General features: G+C 48.7%; 1 protein-coding gene across 2 annotated transcripts in view; it reads left to right on the forward strand.

Annotated features, from left to right (window-relative positions):
• The window catches only part of ttll5 (tubulin tyrosine ligase-like family, member 5), a 431,390-nt gene that overhangs the window by 197,062 nt on the left and 212,494 nt on the right, over positions 1 to 21,834 (forward strand). For both annotated transcript variants that reach the window (XM_067992117.1, XM_067992118.1), the window contains one exon: positions 15,405 to 15,571. In XM_067992117.1, coding sequence (XP_067848218.1) covers positions 15,405 to 15,571 — 167 coding nt within the window. The remainder of the gene's footprint in view (positions 1 to 15,404; positions 15,572 to 21,834) is intronic.

The following is a 21,834-nucleotide window of genomic DNA, read 5'->3' on the forward strand; positions in this document are numbered from 1 at the left end:
TTTTTATGGCCTTATTAACCTGCGTCGTTACTTTTAGTGATTTGTGTATCTGTACCCCCAGATCCCTTTGCTCCTCTACCCCATTTAGACTCTTATTTTCCAAGCGATATGTGGCCCCCTTAATTCTTCCTACCAAAATGCACCACCTCACACTTATCTATATTGAAATCCATTTGCCAATTACATGCCCGTTCGGCAACTTTATTAATGTCTCCCTGTGTTTTGTCACCATCCTCCTCAGTATTAACTACACCCCCCAATTTGGCATCACCCGCAAATTTTGAAATTGTACTTCCGATTCCTGAGTCCAGATCATTTATGCAAATGGTGAACAACAGTGGTCCCAGCACCGATCCCTGGGGAACACCACTTCCCACCTTCCACCAGTCTGAGTAACTACCTTTAACCCCTACTCTCTGTTTTCTGTTTTGTCGCCAGGTTGCTATTCATTCTGCTACTTGTCCCCTGACTCCACATGACCTTAGTCATGAATCTACTATGCGGCACCTTATCGAAGGCTTTTTCAAAATCCAAATATATTACATCTACTGCAATACTGGCATAGACCTATTGGGCTGAATGGCCTGTTTCTGTGCTGTAAATTCTGTGTAATTCTCTGTGAATTGATAATGGCCCAGGTGTCAAAGAAATGGATTTGTTAGAAACTTGTTGCACAGTGCAGGTTGGGACAGATTGTCAAAGGACTTTGCCAGATTGAGGCAGGTCCCAAATCCCCTGATCCACCCTACACTGCTTCCTCACTCTCAGTCTGACAGAAAAATATAGAAATCTCATGACCTGGGGGACCCCCTGAGACTCTCCCGAGTTCAGTTATTCCAGTTTCAAAATATATCGCAAAACTCTTTGTTAAAGGAGAGATTACTTAAAGGGCAGAAGAAAGGATGAGGTCAATTTAAAGGGGGAAGTGAATTGAAATTAGTTGCTGGATAATCCTAACTGGCTGGAGGTAATCCTTGTTATAGTAGAAGAAGGTAGCAGAATGATAAAGTGTAATTGCCTTTTATAATGGTCAATGCTGCAAAACTGTCAGCCGTGGCTCAGTGGGCAGCACTCTTGCCTCTGGGTCAGAAGGTTGTGGGTTCAAACCCCGCTCTAGGACGTGAGCACATAACCCAGGCTGACACTCCAGTTTCAGTACTGAGGGAGTGCTGCACTGTCGGAGGTGCCGCCCTTCAGACGAGACGTTAAACCGAGGCCCCGTCTGCCCCCTCAGATGGATGGAAAAGGTCCCACGTCACTATTTTGAACAAGAGCAGGGGAGTTCTTTTGGGCAACATTCCTCCCTCAAGCAATGTTACCAAAAACAGACTAACTGGTCCTTCCTTTTATTGCTGCAACTGAGATCTCACTGTTTATTTGCCTACATATCGACAGTCACTGCACTTCAAAGTGATGCATTGTATTTGAAGTGTGTTAAGGCGTTCCTGCGCGCAGTGATATAAATGTGAGTCTTTCTGCTTTAATGTGAGCTAGATACTAATATCCTGACAGCAATAATGTTCATTATTTTTCCTCTCCTTTCTCTTCCAAGCTGCCTATCCTTTCCCTATTTCAGAGGACGTTCTGTAACCCATTACCAAGAGGTGCTAGGAATGGGCTTGTTGATTCCTCTCCGTTTCCCTTGCTCCCTGTGAGGTATTGCCTAACCTCCACTTGGCACGTCCCCACACCCACATGTTTAATATTGGGAGTTCACCATCCAGATAGCTGTGGCCACAAACCCACATCCTAACACTCCAATCTGGAGCTGGCTGCCAGAAAAAGTGGTTAACTCTGGACCAAGTGAGACCTTTCAAAAGGAATGCTTGTTGAGAAAGGGAAACTCGGAAGCTCATGAGATATTAATGAATATGCTGGATTCACAATGGTGAGGAAACATTTGTACAGATCTTGGGTGGGCCGGGGTCAACATGAATTGTTCAAGGAGCAGTTTCGATGGGCCAAGTGGCTTTTTCTTGTACCACGCTGTTTTATGCAGCCCCTGATGTTCCTTATCTTTTAATATACAGCAATTCATTGTGTCACAGGGTGCTGATATTAAAGATCCCGAAGGAGCATCATGACCCCCAGATAAACTGAAGCAGATAAAACACCTTCAAATCATATAAATACTTTGGGAACAGGGAGAGGCCATTAAACCCACAAAACCTCACTTTTTTAGGAACATAGGAACAGGAGTAGGCCATTCAGCCCCTTGTGCCTGCTCCGCCATTTGATAAGATCATGGCTGATCTGTGATCTAACTCCATATACCTGCCTTTGGCCCATATCCCTTAATACCTTTGGTTGCCAAAAAGCTATCTATCTCAGATTTTAATTTCGCAATTGAGCTAGTATCAATTGCCGTTTGCGGAAGAGAGTTCCAAACTTCTACCACCCTTTGTGTGTAGAAATGTTTTCTAATCTCCCTCCTGAAAGATCTGGCTCTAATTTTTAGACTGTGCCCCCTACTCCGAGAATCCCCAACCAGCGGAAATAGTTTCTCTCGATCCACCCTATCTGTTCCCCTTAATATCTTATAAACTTCGATCAGATCACCCCATAACCTTCGAAACTCCAGAGAATACAACCCCAATTTGTGTAATCTCTCCTTGTAACTTAACCCTTGAAGTGCGGGTATCATTCTAGTAAACCTACGCTGCACTCCCTCCAAGGCCAATATGTCCTTCCGAAGGTGCGGTGCCCAGAACTGCTCACAGTACTCCAGGTGCGGTCTAACCAGGGTTTTGTATAACTGCAGCATAACTTCTGCCCCCTTGTACTCTAGTCATCTAGATATAAAGGCCAACATTCCATTAGCCTTCTTGATTATTTTCTGCACCTAGAATCATAGAAGTTTACAACATGGAAACAGGCCCTTCGGCCCAACATGTCCATGTCGCCCAGTTTATACCACTAAGCTAGTCCCAATTGCCTGCACTTGGCCCATATCCCTCTATACCCATCTTACCCATGTAACTGTCCAAATGCTTTTTAAAAGACAAAATTGTACCCGCCTCAACTACTGCCTCTGGCAGTTCGTTCCAGACACTCACCACCCTTTGAGTGAAAAAATTGCCCCTCTGGACCCTTTTGTATCTCTCCCCTCTCACCTTAAATCTATGCCCCCTCGTTATAGACTCCCCTACCTTTGGGAAAAGATTTTGACTATCGACCTTATCTATGCCCCTCATTATTTTATAGACTTCGATAAGATCACCCCTAAACCTCCTACTCCAGGGAAAAAAGTCTCAGTCTATCCAACCTCTCCCTATAAGTCGAACCATCAAGTCCCGGTAGCATCCTAGTAAATCTTTTCTGCACTCTTTCTAGTTTAATAATATCCTTTCTATAATAGGGTGACCAGAACTGTACACAGTATTCCAAGTGTGGCCTAACTAATGTCTTGTACAACATCAACAAGACATCCCAACACCTGTATTCAATGTTCTGACCAACGAAACCAAGCATGCTGAATGCCTTCTTCACCACCCTATCCACCTGTGACTCCACTTTCCATGAGCTATGAACCTGTACTCCTAGATCTCTTTGTTCTATAACTCTCCCCAACGCCCTACCATTAACGGAGTAGGTCCTGGCCCGATTTGATCTACCAAAATGCATCACCTCACATTTATCTAAATTAAACTCCATCTGCCATTCATCAGCCCACTGGCCCAATTTGTCAAGATCCCGTTACAATCCTAGATAACCTTCTTCACTGTCCACAATGCCACCAATCTTGGTGTCATCTGCAAACTTACTAACCATGCCTCCTAAATTCTCATCCAAATCATTAATATAAATAACAAATAACAGCGGACCCAGCACCGATCCCTGAGGCACACCGCTGGTCACAGGCCTCCAGTTTGAAAAACAACTCTCTACAACCACCCTCTGCCTTCTGTCGTCAATCCAATTTTGTATCCAATTGGCTACCTCACCTTGGATCCCGTGAGATCTAAGCTTCTGTAACAACCTACCATGCGGTACCTTGTCAAAGGCTTTGCTAAAGTCCATGTAGACCACGTCTACTGCACAGCCCTCATCTATCTTCTTGCTTACCCCTTCAAAAAACTCAATCAAATTCGTGAGACATGATTTTCCTCTCACAAAACCATGCTGACTGTTCCTAATCAGTCCCTGCCTCTCCAAATGCCCGTAGATCCTGTCTCTCAGAATACCCTCTAACAACTTACCCGCTACAGATGTCAGGCTCTCCGGTCTGTAGTTCATGACACTTCAATGATCTATGTACCTGAACCCCTAAGTCCCTTTGGACATCCACTGTTTTTAACTTTTTACCATTTAGAAAGTACCCTGTTCTATCCTTTTTTGATCCAAAGTGGATGACCTCACATTTGTCTACATTGAATTCCATTTGCCACAGTTTTGACCATTCATCTAATCTATCAATATCACTTTGTAATTTTATGTTTTCATCTACACTGCTTACAATGCCACCAAGCTTTGTGTCATCGGCAAACTTAGATATGAGACTTTCTATGCCTTCATCTAAGTTGTTAATAAATATTGTGAATAATTGAGGTCCCAAGACAGATCCCTGCGGGACTCCACTAGTCACATCCTGCCAATGTGAGTACCTTCCCATTATCCCTACTCTCTGTCGCCTTTCACTCAGCCAACTTCCTAACCAAGTCCATACTTTTCCCTCGATTCCATGGGCTTCTATCTTAGCTAACAGTCTCTTATGTGGGACCTTATCAAATGCCTTCTGGAAGTCCATATAAATAACATCCATTGACATTCCCCTGTCCACTACTTTAGTCACCTCTTCAACCCCAGGTGGTCAACCCCACCTACCCAGCATATCCCTCAACCCCACCTACCCACCTTCTCACCCTATCCCTCAATCCCACCTACCCACCTTCTCACCATTTCCCTCAACCCCATCATATCCCTCAACCCCACCTACCCAGCATATCCCTCAACCCCACCTACCCACCTTCTCACCCTATCCCTCAATCCCACCTACCCACCTTCTCACCATTTCCCTCAACCCCATCATATCCCTCAACCCCACCTACCCAGCATATCCCTCAACCCCACCTACCCAGCATATCCCTCAACCCCACCTACCCACCATATCCCTCAATCCCACCTACCCATCATATCCCTTAACCCCACCGACCCACCATATCCCTCAATCCTACAATATCCCTCAGTTTCACCTTCCCACCATATCGCTCAACCCCACCTACCAACCATATCCCTCAATCTCACATACCCACCATATTCCTTAATCCTACCATATCCCTCAACCCTACCTATCCACCAAATCCCTCAACCCCATCTACCCACCATATCCCTCAATCCCACCATATCCCTCAACCCCACCTACCTAGCATATCCCTCAACCCCACCTACCCACCATATCCCTCAACCCCACCTACCCACCTTCTCACCATATCCCTCAACCCCACCTACCCATCTTCTCACTATATCCCTCAATCCCACCTCCCCACCTACCCACCTACCCACCTTCTCACCATATCCCTCAACCCCACCTACCCACCTTCTCACTATATCCCTCAATCCCACCTACCCACCTACCCACCTTCTCACCATATCCCTTAATCCCACCTACCCACCTTCTCCCCATATCCCTCAATCCCACCTACCCATCTTCTCACCCTATCCCTCAATCCCACCTACCCACCTACCATCCCAAAGGTAAATGTAAGGAATCTTACAACACCAGGTTATAGTCCAACAGTTTTATTTGAAAATCACAAGCTTTCAGAGATTATCTCCTTCTTCAGGTGAGTGAGATTATCTCCTTCGTCAGGTCACTCACCTGACGAAGGAGATAATCTCCGAAAGCTTGTGATTTTCAAATAAAACTGTAGGACTATAACCTGGTGTTGTAAGATTCCTTACATTTGTCCACCCCAGTCCATCACCGGCACCTCCACATCATCCCAAATGTAGTGTATTGAAGCGTATAACGTTCCCTGTCGACAATGGCTTCTGTTCAATGAAATAATTGTGTCTGAAGCTTCAGGCAGTTCTGGTGTGCTACCACTAGATGTCTCAGGTGTACATCTTTGTTCATCATGTAATGTAACAAACACAAACTCATAGGCCTACCCCTGCAAACATCGACATACAAGTCCCCGACCCCTCGCGTATGAGGCACGTGATCCTTTTCCTTCACGAGTTTGAACAGGCTCTTTTCTCTAGAAAAGGGAAGGCTGAGGGGTGACCTGATGGAGGTCTTTAAGATTATGAAAGGGTTTGATGGGGTAGATGTAGAGAAGATGTTTCCACTTGTGGGGGAGACCAGAACTAGGGGCCACAAATATAAGATAGTCACTAATAAATCCAATAGGGAATTCAGGAGAAACTTATTTACCCAGAGAGTGGTGAGAATGTGGAACTCGCTCCCACAAGGAGTAGTTGAGGTGAATAGTGTAGATGGATTTAAGGGGAAGCTCGATAAACACATGAGGGAGAAAGGAATAGAAGGATAGGGTGATAGGGTGAGATGAAGCAGGGAGGGAGGAGGCTCAAGTGGAGCATAAACACCGGCATGGACCGAATGGCCTGTTTCTGTGCTGTAGGCTCTATGTATGTATGAAACTTCTCCCTGATAGTTCACAGTGGTCACCAGTGCACATGCAGTGGCAGGAAATTAGTGAGTCTTGAAAATGTCTTGAGCAAATAATTTTTTGCACAACATTTCTCAGCTCGTTCCTGCACCAAATGCTTGGAATACCACAGCGCTGCGTTTCGTGTATTGTTGAGAGCTGGCAGGGAGAGGGAGCGGAGTGTTTTGTGTATTGGGAGCTGGCGGGGAGAGAGCGGAGTGTTTTGTGTATTGGGAGCTGGCAGGGAGAGGGAGCGGAGTGTTTTGTGTATTGGGAGCTGGCAGGGAGAGGGAGCGGAGTGTTTTGTGTATTGGGAGCTGGCAGGGAGAGGGAGCGGAGTGTTTTGTGTATTGTTGGGAGCTGGCGGGGAGAGAGCGGAGTGTTTTGTGTATTGGGAGCTGGCGGGGAGAGAGCGGAGTGTTTTATGTATTGGGAGCTGGCGGGGAGAGAGCGGAGTGTTTTGTGTATTGGGAGCTGGCGGGGAGAGAGCGGAGTGTTTTGTGTATTGGGAGCTGGCAGGGAGAGAGAGTGGAGTGTTTTGTGTATTGGGAGCTGGCGGGGAGAGAGAGTGGAGTGTTTTGTGTATTGGGAGCTGGCAGGGAGAGAGAGCGGAGTGTTTTGTGTATTGGGAGCTGGCGGGGAGAGAGCGGAGTGTTTTGTGTATTGGGAGCTGGCGGGGAGAGAGCGGAGTGTTTTGTGTATTGGGAGCTGGCAGGGAGAGAGAGCGGAGTGTTTTGTGTATTGGGAGCTGGCAGGGAGAGAGAGCGGAGTGTTTTGTGTATTGGGAGCTGGCGGGGAGAGAGCGGAGTGTTTTGTGTATTGGGAGCTGGCGGGGAGAGGGAGCGGAGTGTTTTGTGTATTGGGAGGTGGCGGGGAGAGAGCGGAGTGTTTTGTGTATTGGGAGCTAGCGGGGAGAGAGCGGAGTGTTTTGTGTATTGGGAGCTGGCAGGGAGAGAGAGCGGAGTGTTTTGTGTATTGGGAGCTGGCGGGGAGAGAGCGGAGTGTTTTGTGTATTGGGAGCTGGCGGGGAGAGAGCGGAGTGTTTTGTGTATTGGGAGCTGGCAGGGAGAGAGAGCGGAGTGTTTTGTGTATTGGGAGCTGGCGGGGAGAGAGCGGAGTGTTTTGTGTATTGGGAGCTGGCGGGGAGAGGGAGCGGAGTGTTTTGTGTATTGGGAGCTGGCGGGGAGAGAGTGGAGTGTTTTGTGTATTGGGAGCTGGCAGGGAGAGGGAGCGGAGTGTTTTGTGTATTGGGAGCTGGCAGGGAGAGGGAGCGGAGTGTTTTGTGTATTGGGAGCTGGCGGGGAGAGAGCGGAGTGTTTTGTGTATTGGGAGCTGGCGGGGAGAGAGCGGAGTGTTTTGTGTATTGGGAGCTGGCGGGGAGAGAGCGGAGTGTTTTGTGTATTGGGAGCTGGCGGGGAGGGAGCGGAGTGTTTTGTGTATTGGGAGCTGGCGGGGAGAGAGTGGAGTGTTTTGTGTATTGGGAGCTGGCGGGGAGAGAGCGGAGTGTTTTGTGTATTGGGAGCTGGCAGGGAGAGGGAGCGGAGTGTTTTGTGTATTGGGAGCTGGCAGGGAGAGGGAGCGGAGTGTTTTGTGTATTGGGAGCTGGCGGGGAGAGAGCGGAGTGTTTTGTGTATTGGGAGCTGGCGGGGAGAGAGCGGAGTGTTTTGTGTATTGGGAGCTGGCGGGGAGAGGGAGCGGAGTGTTTTGTGTATTGGGAGCTGGCAGGGAGAGAGCGGAGTGTTTTGTGTATTGGGAGCTGGCGGGGAGAGAGCGGAGTGTTTTGTGTATTGGGAGCTGGCGGGGAGAGAGCGGAGTGTTTTGTGTATTGGGAGCTGGCGGGGAGAGAGCGGAGTGTTTTGTGTATTGGGAGCTGGCGGGGAGAGAGCGGAGTGTTTTGTGTATTGGGAGCTGGCGGGGAGAGAGCGGAGTGTTTTGTGTATTGGGAGCTGGCGGGGAGAGAGCGGAGTGTTTTGTGTATTGGGAGCTGGCAGGGAGAGGGAGCGGAGTGTTTTGTGTATTGGGAGCTGGCAGGGAGAGGGAGCGGAGTGTTTTGTGTATTGGGAGCTGGCAGGGAGAGGGAGCGGAGTGTTTTGTGTATTGTTGGGAGCTGGCGGGGAGAGAGCGGAGTGTTTTGTGTATTGGGAGCTGGCGGGGAGAGAGCGGAGTGTTTTGTGTATTGGGAGCTGGCGGGGAGAGAGCGGAGTGTTTTGTGTATTGGGAGCTGGCGGGGAGAGAGCGGAGTGTTTTGTGTATTGGGAGCTGGCAGGGAGAGAGCGGAGTGTTTTGTGTATTGGGAGCTGGCGGGGAGAGAGCGGAGTGTTTTGTGTATTGGGAGCTGGCGGGGAGAGAGTGGAGTGTTTTGTGTATTGGGAGCTGGCGGGGAGAGAGCGGAGTGTTTTGTGTATTGGGAGCTGGCAGGGAGAGGGAGCGGAGTGTTTTGTGTATTGGGAGCTGGCGGGGAGAGAGCGGAGTGTTTTGTGTATTGGGAGCTGGCGGGGAGAGAGCGGAGTGTTTTGTGTATTGGGAGCTGGCGGGGAGAGAGTGGAGTGTTTTGTGTATTGGGAGCTGGCAGGGAGAGGGAGCGGAGTGTTTTGTGTATTGGGAGCTGGCAGGGAGAGAGCGGAGTGTTTTGTGTATTGGGAGCTGGCAGGGAGAGGGAGCGGAGTGTTTTGTGTATTGGGAGCTGGCGGGGAGAGGGAGCGGAGTGTTTTGTGTATTGGGAGCTGGCGGGGAGAGAGCGGAGTGTTTTGTGTATTGGGAGCTGGCAGGGAGAGAGAGCGGAGTGTTTTGTGTATTGGGAGCTGGCGGGGAGAGAGCGGAGTGTTTTGTGTATTGGGAGCTGGCAGGGAGAGGGAGCGGAGTGTTTTGTGTATTGGGAGCTGGCAGGGAGAGGGAGCGGAGTGTTTTGTGTATTGGGAGCTGGCAGGGAGAGAGCGGAGTGTTTTGTGTATTGGGAGCTGGCAGGGAGAGGGAGCGGAGTGTTTTGTGTATTGGGAGCTGGCGGGGAGAGAGCGGAGTGTTTTGTGTATTGGGAGCTGGCGGGGAGAGAGCGGAGTGTTTTGTGTATTGGGAGCTGGCGGGGAGAGAGCGGAGTGTTTTGTGTATTGGGAGCTGGCGGGGAGAGAGCGGAGTGTTTTGTGTATTGGGAGCTGGCAGGGAGAGGGAGCGGAGTGTTTTGTGTATTGGGAGCTGGCGGGGAGAGAGCGGAGTGTTTTGTGTATTGGGAGCTGGCGGGGAGAGAGCGGAGTGTTTTGTGTATTGGGAGCTGGCGGGGAGAGAGCGGAGTGTTTTGTGTATTGGGAGCTGGCAGGGAGAGGGAGCGGAGTGTTTTGTGTATTGGGAGCTGGCGGGGAGAGAGCGGAGTGTTTTGTGTATTGGGAGCTGGCGGGGAGAGAGCGGAGTGTTTTGTGTATTGGGAGCTGGCGGGGAGAGAGCGGAGTGTTTTGTGTATTGGGAGCTGGCAGGGAGAGGGAGCGGAGTGTTTTGTGTATTGGGAGCTGGCAGGGAGAGGGAGCGGAGTGTTTTGTGTATTGGGAGCTGGCAGGGAGAGAGCGGAGTGTTTTGTGTATTGGGAGCTGGCAGGGAGAGGGAGCGGAGTGTTTTGTGTATTGGGAGCTGGCGGGGAGAGAGCGGAGTGTTTTGTGTATTGGGAGCTGGCGGGGAGAGAGCGGAGTGTTTTGTGTATTGGGAGCTGGCGGGGAGAGAGCGGAGTGTTTTGTGTATTGGGAGCTGGCGGGGAGAGGGAGCGGAGTGTTTTGTGTATTGGGAGCTGGCAGGGAGAGAGCGGAGTGTTTTGTGTATTGGGAGCTGGCAGGGAGAGGGAGCGGAGTGTTTTGTGTATTGGGAGCTGGCGGGGAGAGAGCGGAGTGTTTTGTGTATTGGGAGCTGGCGGGGAGAGAGCGGAGTGTTTTGTGTATTGGGAGCTGGCGGGGAGAGAGCGGAGTGTTTTGTGTATTGGGAGCTGGCAGGGAGAGGGAGCGGAGTGTTTTGTGTATTGGGAGCTGGCGGGGAGAGAGCGGAGTGTTTTGTGTATTGGGAGCTGGCGGGGAGAGAGCGGAGTGTTTTGTGTATTGGGAGCTGGCGGGGAGAGAGCGGAGTGTTTTGTGTATTGGGAGCTGGCGGGGAGAGAGCGGAGTGTTTTGTGTATTGGGAGCTGGCGGGGAGAGAGCGGAGTGTTTTGTGTATTGGGAGCTGGCAGGGAGAGAGCGGAGTGTTTTGTGTATTGGGAGCTGGCAGGGAGAGGGAGCGGAGTGTTTTGTGTATTGGGAGCTGGCGGGGAGAGAGCGGAGTGTTTTGTGTATTGGGAGCTGGCGGGGAGAGAGCGGAGTGTTTTGTGTATTGGGAGCTGGCGGGGAGAGAGCGGAGTGTTTTGTGTATTGGGAGCTAGCGGGGAGAGAGCGGAGTGTTTTGTGTATTGGGAGCTGGCGGGGAGAGAGCGTAGTGTTTTGTGTATTGGGAGCTAGCGGGGAGAGAGCGGAGTGTTTTGTGTATTGGGAGCTGGCAGGGAGAGGGAGCGGAGTGTTTTGTGTATTGGGAGCTAGCGGGGAGGGAGTGGAGTGTTTTGTGTATTGGGAGCTAGCGGGGAGAGAGCGGAGTGTTTTGTGTATTGGGAGCTGGCGGGGAGAGAGCGGAGTGTTTTGTGTATTGGGAGCTAGCGGGGAGAGAGCGGAGTGTTTTGTGTATTGGGAGCTGGCGGGGAGGGAGTGGAGTGTTTTGTGTTGTTGGGAGCTGGCAGGGAGAGAGTGGAACGTTTTGTGTATTGTTGGGAGCTGGCAGGGAGAGAAAGGAATGTTTTTTGTATTGGGAGCTGGCAGGGAGAGAGTGGAGTGTTTCGTGTTTTGTTGGGGACTGGCAGGGAGAGAGAGTGGAGTGTTTTGTGTTTTGTTGGGGACTGGCAGGGAGAGAGAGTGGAGTGTTTCGTGTTTTGTTGGGGACTGGCAGGGAGAGAGAGTGGAGTGTTTCGTGTTTTGTTGGGGACTGGCAGGGAAAGCGGCCCTCGGGACTTTTTATTGCCATTCAAGCTGAGCAGTCTCAAGTTTCACAAATATTTCTGTGAGACTAGGAAGCATGCTCGGCAGCTCCTTGGTCTAGTTCCCAAACATTCACTCGGCCCTGTATCCCAGACCTGTCCACCTTGAATGACCTAACTTTTCAGTGGGTCAGCGGATCCTCTCCTCCTGAAAGCATTGCTTTTAGGAGTGACAATTCGCAGAATGGGGAGAAGTCTGGCCAGGAAGGGAACAGGAAGCTAGTGTCTGAACAAGGACCATCTACATGTATGTCCAGAGCACAGTCGAATTCTAATTGTGTGGTTGAAGATCATATGAGACGGTTTATGAGTGTATGAATGAATTTTTTTCCCTCCTTCCTCTCTCTCATTTTACCGAACTAACGGGGGAGGAGGAGGGGAGGGGAGAATGCAGTTATTGAAACAAGATGATTGAGGGGGCAGAACTGTGGCAGATGGATTTCAACCAAGGTAAGTGTGAGATCATCCATTTTGGACCAAAAAAGGATCAATCCGAGTATTTTTTAAATGGTGAAAAGCTCGGAACAGTGGAGGTCCAAAGAGATTTAGGGGTCCATGTACACAGATCACTAAAATGTAGTAGTCAGGTACAAAAAAAAATCAAAAAGCCTTTATAACTAGAGGGCTGGAATATAAAGGAGAGGAAGCTTTGCTACAGTTTTACAAAGCCCTGGTTAGACCACATCTGGAGTACGTACATACGAATATACGAACATATGAATTAAGAGCAGGAGTAGGCCATTTGGCCCCTCGAGCCTGCTCTGCCATTTGATAAGATAATGGCTGATCTGATTGTGACCTCAACCCTACTTTCCCATCTACCTACTATAACCTTTGACTCCCTTGTTAATCAGGAATCTATCTAACTCAGCCTTAAAAATATTCAATGACCCTGCCTCCACCGCTCTCTGGGGAAGGGAATTCCACAGACTCACGACCCTCTGAGAGAAAAAAATTCTCCTCATCTCCATCTTAAATGGGAGACCCCTTATTTTTAAACTGTGGCCCCCTAGTTCTAGTCTCTCCCACAAAGGGAAACATCCCCTCAGCATCGACCCCTTCTAGTCCCCTCAGGATCTTATATATTTCAATAAGATCACCTCTCATTCTTCTAAACTCCAGTGTATACAGGCTCAACTTGTCCAACCTTTCCTCATAAGATAACCCCCTCATCCCAGGAATCAGTCGAGTGAACTTTTTCTGAACTGCCTCTAAAGCAATTATGTCCTTTCTTAAACATGGAGACCAAAACTGCACACAGTATTCTAGATGTGGTCTCACCAATGCCCTGTACAACTGTAGCAAAACATCTCTACTTTTATATCCCATTCCCCTTGCAATAAATGACAACATTCCATTTACCTTCCTGAACACTTGATGTATCTGCATACTAACTTTTTGTGATTCATGTACTAGGACACCCAGATCCCTCTGTACCTCAGAGTTCTGCAATCTCTCTCCATTTAAATAATATACGGCTTTTCTATTCCTCCTGCCAAAGTGGGCAAGTTCACTTTTTCCCACATTATACTCCATCTGCCAAATTTTTGCCCACTCACTTAACCTATCAATATCCCTTTGCAGACTCCTTATGTCCTCTTCACAACTTACTTTCCTACCTACCTTTGTGTCATCAGCGAATTTAGCAACCATACATTCGGTCCCTTCATCCAAGTCATTGATGTAGATTGTAAATAGTTGAGGCCCTGTACTGTGTACAGTCCTGGGCACCGCACCTTAGAAAGGAGATATTGGCCTTGGAGGGAGTGCAGCGCAGATTCACCAGAATATTACCAGGGCTCCCAGGGTTAAATTATGAGGAGAGATTACATAAACTCGCCTTGTATTCCCTGGAATATAGAAGGTTAAGGGGTGATTTGATTGAGGTGTTTAGGATTTTGAAAGGAATTGATAGGGTGGATAGAGAGAAACTTTTTCCGCTGGAGGGGGAGTCTAGGACAAGGGGACATAACCTTAAAATCAGAGCCAGGCCATTGAGGAGAGAAGTTAGGAAACACTTCTGCACACACAGGGTGGTAGAAGTGTGGAACTCTCTCCCACAAAAAGCAGTAGGTGCTCAATTAATAATTTTAAATCTGAGATTGATAGATTTTTGCTAGCCGAGGGTATTAAGGGATATGGAGCCAAGGTGGGTGGATGGGGTTAGGATACAGATCAGTCATAATCTCATTGAATGGCAGAACTGGCTTGAGGGGCTGAATGGCCTCCTCCTGTTCCTATGAACTGTTAGCTATTAGCTACGGTGAGATGTGCAGCTTTGTGGCTTAGGTGAGGCCTGATGATCCCCAGCACATATGAAAGCATGAAATGAGGGGAAGGCAGGGAGTGCACTGTGCACCTACAGGGTGCCATGCAACGGTTTGCAAAGAGGGCTTCAACCTAATGTCACTATCCACGTGATCCATGTGTCAGGAAATTGTGTTTTAAGGAGTGGTTAATGAGCTTGGGCTTGTTTTCTTTGGGAAAGAGATACTTCAGGCTGTGGGAGAAATTGACTAACTTGATCCGGGCATGTCCACCATAAAGAGTTTAAATCCTGGGTGACTACACTCGCCAACCTAAAAACAGGTGACATGGTCTCTGCTTCAATCACTAACTCCGGCTGTGCATTCCACAGCCTCACAACCCTGTGTGTAAAAAAAGCTTCTTCTGCTCTCTGTCCTAAATTTCCTCCATTTAATATTATACCCTTTTGCCTCATTCTCCTTTTTTTGTGTGCAGTATTTTAATATTGGGCCTGAATTTGCTCTAGCCGGTGAACGAACGGTGCCCATCGTTAGTTAGACTTGCCCGTTTAATTTCCATGATATTTTGCACGACAAGCTGCTGTAAGTGGGAGATGGGAACTGTGTGGTGCCCTCTACAGGGCATCTGGGACCTGTGCGAACAGGGCAAGCAACTGTGTATCTCACTAATCAATCAGAGTGAAGGAATGAGGATTGAACAATGCAGTCTGAACAAGGAAGTGTAAGTTAGAATAGTGAATTCAATGTCAAATCAAGTACAAAAATAGAAGTAATGAAAGGGAAAGAAAGATTGGATCAAAAGAGAGAGAAGAAAGAGACTGAAAGAAAAAGTAAAAAAAAATGTAATTTAAATTTAAAAAAAAATCTCCAACAACAATTAAAAGCTGAAGGAATAAGACTCCACACTTGTAATAGTTAATTTTCGCTGCTAGAGAGGTTGTTTGGCAGTAATTAACACTTATCATGCCGTTACAAAAGGTACTTGGACTGAAATGGACACGCCCTAATTTTCTGTGGTGAGTTTAGTTTGTATCTACCGTGAAAATACAGAAACTTCATGCCGTTCAATGCATTTCAATGGTGAGGCAGACAGAGAGATGCCGTTTTCGTGAAGCTGTTGGCGGAGCAGCTCATCTCAGACAACAACTTTGGGATTTTCCCATTTAACAGTGCATTTGCCCCTTGCCTGAAGCTGCTGTGCAATTTGCGCATAAATAACGGTGAGTGCTGTTGGCCTCACACTTACATTGGGCCAGATTTTGCTGTCAATATATCAAAATAGAATGTGTGTGTATGTGCGCGCTCACGTGCTCTGTGTGTGTGTGTATGTGTGTGTGTGTACGCGCGCGCATGCGTGTGTGCAGTGAGCACGTGTGCTTGTGTGCGTGCGTGCAGTGTGTGTACACACGTGTTTGTGTGCACGCGTGTGTACACTTGAGGATATAAACGGGCTTAGAGGTGTTGCCCTCCATAATTGTACATTTATTTTTCTCACAGTTATCCAATATGAACCTGGTAAGTGGAGCATTGAACAGAGGAAATATGTTTATGACTCCAGGCCTCCGCCCATCAGTTAATAACTTGGGCCTGGTACGCACTGCCCAACCTGACCTTCCGGTTCCCAACTCTGGATGTGTCGACAGAACTACTTCCACAGCCTCAAGGTAAGGTCGAAAAAAAATGACCCACTTTTTCTCGAATGGAGTTGTTGTTCAACACTAGTGAAGACTGTAGTGTTTCATGTCAGCCTGGCAACCCTCACTGATGCCAGGCGAGCATAATCAGATCAAACGTTAGCCAGCAGCAATCCCTCGGTGTGCTCTGCATGGGTTAGAAGGTGGATTGTGAATAAATTACTTCACTGTATCAAACAGCAAATACACTGGCAGCCACTGCACCGTTTGAGGCTGTTCTTGGGTGCCACACAGAAGGTGTGTTGTTGAAAGGGTTTCAGTATGGTGTCCTTAATAGAGGGGGAGAATGCCTCCTATAGAAGAGAGCTCAGTCTGTATTGGAATGTAGCAATTTGCCGGACTGGAAGGGACCATCGCAGTCCCAAAGTTCATGATCTCGTTTATACTCTGGGTCTTATATGCCTCCTTCACTTGCCTCATCAATAACATTTTGGGATCCAGTATATGGGTAATTTGAGACATGACGTGTGGTGAGTGTAACAGGTCCGGGAGGGGCCTATGCTTCCCAAACCACTGGGGGTTTTCCTCACCACATTTCTGGATCTGTTGCAGACTAATTGATTGAGATTGATTGCTGTGATTAGTCAACAATTCCATTACCATTGTATCTTGCGATTACCAGGATGGTAGAAGGTGAACTAGATGGACCTTGGCTTTTTCTTGTCTCGCAATTCCTGTGTTCCTATGTCAAAAACTCTATCCGGATCCCTTTAAAGTTGCCAACACTCTCCGCCTCCACTCTATCCTTGAGCAGTCGGCTCCGTGCATTCCCCACCTTCCCTGTCAAATAATTAAATCTGAACTCTATTCTTCCCTCTTCTCAGTCTGAGTCCGTGTCCCCAGTTACGGTTTGTGTTTATGTCAAATAGTTTATTAGGTTTCGGTTTGTCGGTCACCCTAAGAGTCTTGAAAACTCGTTACAATGTTTCCTACGACTGCTGGGTTTTGGGGTTTTTAAGCTAGATATGCTCCTTGAGTTCAGCATTGCCAGCCTCTCCCGTAAGCAAGAACTTGCATCCCCTATGGACCATTTATCTACCTAATATTAATCTTAAACAATTTTACAACACCAAGTTATAGTCCAGCAATTTTATTTTAAATTCACAAGCTTTCGGAGATTTTCTCCTTCCTCAGGTAAATGTTTCAAGATCTCCTTGAAGCCTACGCATTTATACATAATTGAATAATACATGGTGTTTACAGACTGCCCCTGCAACTGCCCGTTGCCAAGGCAATCACCGTGTTCAGACAGAGAGGTGTCAGCTGCAGAACCCCCGAATACACATTCAACAAAAAAACAAACAGGGAAAAAAAACAGAGAAAAAAAAACACAGAGAGAGGCAGAAACATCCGGAAGGCAGAGAGAGCCAGCAAATGACCCATTATATTAAAAACAGACAACATTTGTTCGCTGGTGGGGTAACGTGTAGCGTGACATGAACCCAAGATCCCGGTTGAGGCCGTCCTCATGGGTGCGGAACTTGGCTATCAATTTCTGCTCGACGATTTTGCGTTGTCGTGTGTCTCGAAGGCCGCCTTGGAGTACGCTTACCCGAAGGTCGGTGGATGAATGTCCATGACTGCTGAAGTGTTCCCCGACTGGGAGGGAACCCTCCTGTTTGGCGATTGTTGCGCGGTGTCCGTTCATCCGTTGTCGCAGCGTCTGCATGGTCTCGCCAATGTACCATGCTCTGGGGCATCCTTTCCTGCAACGTATGAGGTAGACAACGTTGGCCGAGTCACAGGAGTATGAACCATGCACCTGGTGGGTGGTGTCATCTCGTGTGATGGTGGTATCTGTGTCGATGATCTGGCATGTCTTGCAGAGGTTACCGTGGCAGGGTTGTGTGGCGTCGTGGACGCTGTTCTCTTGAAAGCTGGGTAGTTTGCTGCGAACGATGGTCTGTTTGAGGTTGGGTGGCTGTTTAAAGGCGAGTAGTGGAGGTGTGGGGATGGCCATAGCGAGGTGTTTGTCCTCATTGATGACATGTTGAAGGCTGCGGAGAACATGGCGTAGTTTCTCCGCTCCGGGGAAGTACTGGACGACAAAGGGTACTCTGTTGGTTGCGTCCCGTGTTAGTCTCCTGAGGAGGTCTATGCGATTTTTTGCTGTGGCCCGTCGGAACTGTCGATCGATGAGTCGAGCGTCATATCCCGTTCTTACTAGGGCGTCTTTCAGCGTCTGTAGGTGTCCATCGCGTTCCTCCTCGTCTGAGCAAACTCGGCATCACCACCAGCAACGATCAAGCTTCCCCTGGTACCACGGTTGCAACCACAGGGAAGTCTATTGTCAATTTATCCGACCACACCCTTCAACCAGACGAAATCGAAGTTCTCAGCCGAGGGCTCAATTTCTGCCCCACTACCAAAATGGACCCCACTAGTCTCGCGGCGGACACAGAGGAATTCATCAGGAGAATGAGGCTCCGGGAATTCTACCACAAACCCCAAGATTTCAGCAGCGAACCCAATGAGACAATCGACGATCCGGAACAGCAGACAGAGGGATCCGCGGTACAGCAACCGAAGAGGAAAGAGTCAAACTGGACTCCTCCGGAGGGTCGCTGCCCTCAGCTGGACATGTATGCTCAAGCTGTCAGGAAATGCGTCAATGCCAGATTCATCAGCCGCACTCAGAAGACAGTCCAGAATGTCACCCGAGCACAACGCAACGCCATCAACGCTCTCAAGACCAACCGCAACATCGTCATCAAACCAGCGGACAAAGGAGGAGCCATAGTCATACAGAACAGAACAGACTATTGCAAAGAAGCATACCGACAACTGGACAACCAGGAACACTACAGACGGTTACCCGCAGATCCGACCAAAGAACACACCCACCAGCTCAACAAACTGATCAAGACCTTCGATCCAGACCTTCAAAGCATCCTACGCATTCTCATCCCACGTAATCCCCGCGTGGGAGACTTCTACTGCCTCCCAAAGATACACAAAGCCAACACACCCGGACGTCCCATCGTATCAGGCAACGGAACCCTGTGTGAGAACCTCTCTGGATACATCGAGGGCATCCTGAAACCCATCGTACAGGGAACCCCCAGCTTCTGTCGCGACACTACAGACTTCCTACAAAAACTCAGTACCCACGGACCAGTTGAACCAGGAACACTTCTCACCACGATGGACGTCTCGGCACTATACACCAGTATCCCCCACGATGACGGCATCGCTGCGACAGCATCAATACTCAACACCAACAACAGCCAATCTCCGGAAGCCATCCTACAACTCATCCGCTTCATCCTGGATCACAATGTCTTCACCTTCGATAACCAGTTCTTTACCCAAACACACGGAACAGCCATGGGGACCAAATTCGCACCCCAATACGCCAACATTTTCATGCACAAGTTCGAGCAGGACTTCTTCACTGCACAAGACCTCCAACCAACACTATACACCAGATACATCGACGACATTTTCTTTCTATGGACCCACGGCAAGGAATCACTAAAGAGACTACACGATAACATCAACAAGTTCCATCCCACCATCAAGCTCACCATGGACTACTCCTCAGAATCAGTCTCTTTCTTGGACACACGAATCTCCATCAAAGACGGGCACCTCAGCACCTCACTCTACCGCAAGCCCACGGACAACCTCACGATGCTCCACTTTTCCAGCTTCCACCCTAACCACGTCAAAGAGGCCATCCCCTATGGACAGGCCCTGCGAATACACAGGGTCTGCTCAGACGAGGAGGAACGCGATGGACACCTACAGACGCTGAAAGACGCCCTAGTAAGAACGGGATATGACGCTCGACTCATCGATCGACAGTTCCGACGGGCCACAGCAAAAAATCGCATAGACCTCCTCAGGAGACTAACACGGGACGCAACCAACAGAGTACCCTTTGTCGTCCAGTACTTCCCCGGAGCGGAGAAACTACGCCATGTTCTCCGCAGCCTTCAACATGTCATCAATGAGGACAAACACCTCGCTATGGCCATCCCCACACCTCCACTACTCGCCTTTAAACCGCCACCCAACCTCAAACAGACCATCGTTCGCAGCAAACTACCCAGCTTTCAAGAGAACAGCGTCCACGACGCCACACAACCCTGCCACGGTAACCTCTGCAAGACATGCCAGATCATCGACACAGATACCACCATCACACGAGATGACACCACCCACCAGGTGCATGGTTCATACTCCTGTGACTCGGCCAACGTTGTCTACCTCATACGTTGCAGGAAAGGATGCCCCAGAGCATGGTACATTGGCGAGACCATGCAGACGCTGCGACAACGGATGAACGGACACCGCGCAACAATCGCCAAACAGGAGGGTTCCCTCCCAGTCGGGGAACACTTCAGCAGTCATGGACATTCATCCACCGACCTTCGGGTAAGCGTACTCCAAGGCGGCCTTCGAGACACACGACAACGCAAAATCGTCGAGCAGAAATTGATAGCCAAGTTCCGCACCCATGAGGACGGCCTCAACCGGGATCTTGGGTTCATGTCACGCTACACGTTACCCCACCAGCGAACAAATGTTGTCTGTTTTTAATATAATGGGTCATTTGCTGGCTCTCTCTGCCTTCCGGATGTTTCTGCCTCTCTCTGTGTTTTTTTTTCTCTGTTTTTTTTCCCTGTTTGTTTTTTTGTTGAATGTGTATTCGGGGGTTCTGCAGCTGACACCTCTCTGTCTGAACACGGTGATTGCCTTGGCAACGGGCAGTTGCAGGGGCAGTCTGTAAACACCATGTATTATTCAATTATGTATAAATGCGTAGGCTTCAAGGAGATCTTGAAACATTTACCTGAGGAAGGAGAAAATCTCCGAAAGCTTGTGAATTTAAAATAAAATTGCTGGACTATAACTTGGTGTTGTAAAATTGTTTACAATTGTCAACCCCAGTCCATCACCGGCATCTCCACATAATATTAATCTGTTAATGTTGTGCGACCCGGTGGTTGAACTGAGAGCCTGTCACTGCAGTCCGGCTCAGTGGAATATATCATGTGCCACCATGTGATCCCCTTGCCTTCAGACGGTAGCTCAGCCTGTAAATCAACAATCAATTTATTGAATATTGAACAGGTTAATGAACAATACTCTATATTCAGGTGTCAGCCGTGGCTCGGTGATAGCATCCTCGCCTCTAAGTTCCTTCATCGTCACTGGGTCAAAGTCCTGGAACCCCCTATCTAACAGCACTGTGGGAGAACCGTCACCACACGGACTGCAGCGGTTCAAGAAGGCGGCTCACCACCACCTTCTCAAGGACAATCAGAGATGAGCAATAAATGCATAATCTAGGCTGACACTTCTGTGCAGTACTGAGGGAGTGCTGCACTGTCGGAGGTGCCGTCTTTTGGAGGAGACGTTAAATCAAGGCCCCGTCTGCCCTCACAGGTGGATGTAAAAGACCCCACGAACTATTTCAAAGAAGAGCAGGGGAGTTCTCCCCGGTATCCTGGCCAATATTAATCTCTCAACCAACATCACCAAAACAGATTATCTGGTCATTTATCTCATTGTTGTTTGTGGGATCTTGCTGTGTACAAATTGGCTGCCATGTTTCCTACATTACAACAGTGACTACACTTCAAAAGTACTTCATTGGCTGTAAAGCGTTTTGGGATGTCCTGAGGTTGTGAAAGGCGCGATAGAAATGCAAGTCTTTCTTTTTACAAACCGGATATTTCGAAAAATTACAGCTTTTACTGTTCTCCTCAAAATGTGCAAACAGCAAATGGATTGCCTGTTTGGATTGAATAGCTTGTCTTCTTCCTGAGAAACTCATTCACCTAATTCGAAACTTTTTGAACAACCTGTAATGGTGGGAGATGAACACCTGTCCAGGCAGCTATCGGGGACGCTGGTGGGAGCGGATGGCACGAGTGGCTCTGCACCCAGCTGGGCCCCGCTGCTGCACAGGGACAACTTCAGACACACGTCGACGCCTGTGGCATACGAGACTGAGGTGTTTATTCTGTACGGCCTGCAGAAGTAACTGGCAAGTCCCAAATGTAACCCTGCCTGTGCTGCGATCAGTAAGAGAGGATCCGTTAACATAATCAATGGTAGACCTTTTTGTCGCTGGGAATGTTCTGCATTTGGGTGGAACTTCCAGTGTCGGCAGGGGCATGAGACGGGCGCCCGTTATACTTCGATGGAAAGGAAAACCGTGTGGATGTATAACGGGCGGTCAATCTGATATTAGCCATTACACCTCCCCGCAGAAGTTGAAA

This window comes from Heptranchias perlo, chromosome 10, assembly GCF_035084215.1.
Source record: "Heptranchias perlo isolate sHepPer1 chromosome 10, sHepPer1.hap1, whole genome shotgun sequence".
NCBI lineage: Eukaryota > Metazoa > Chordata > Chondrichthyes > Hexanchiformes > Hexanchidae > Heptranchias > Heptranchias perlo.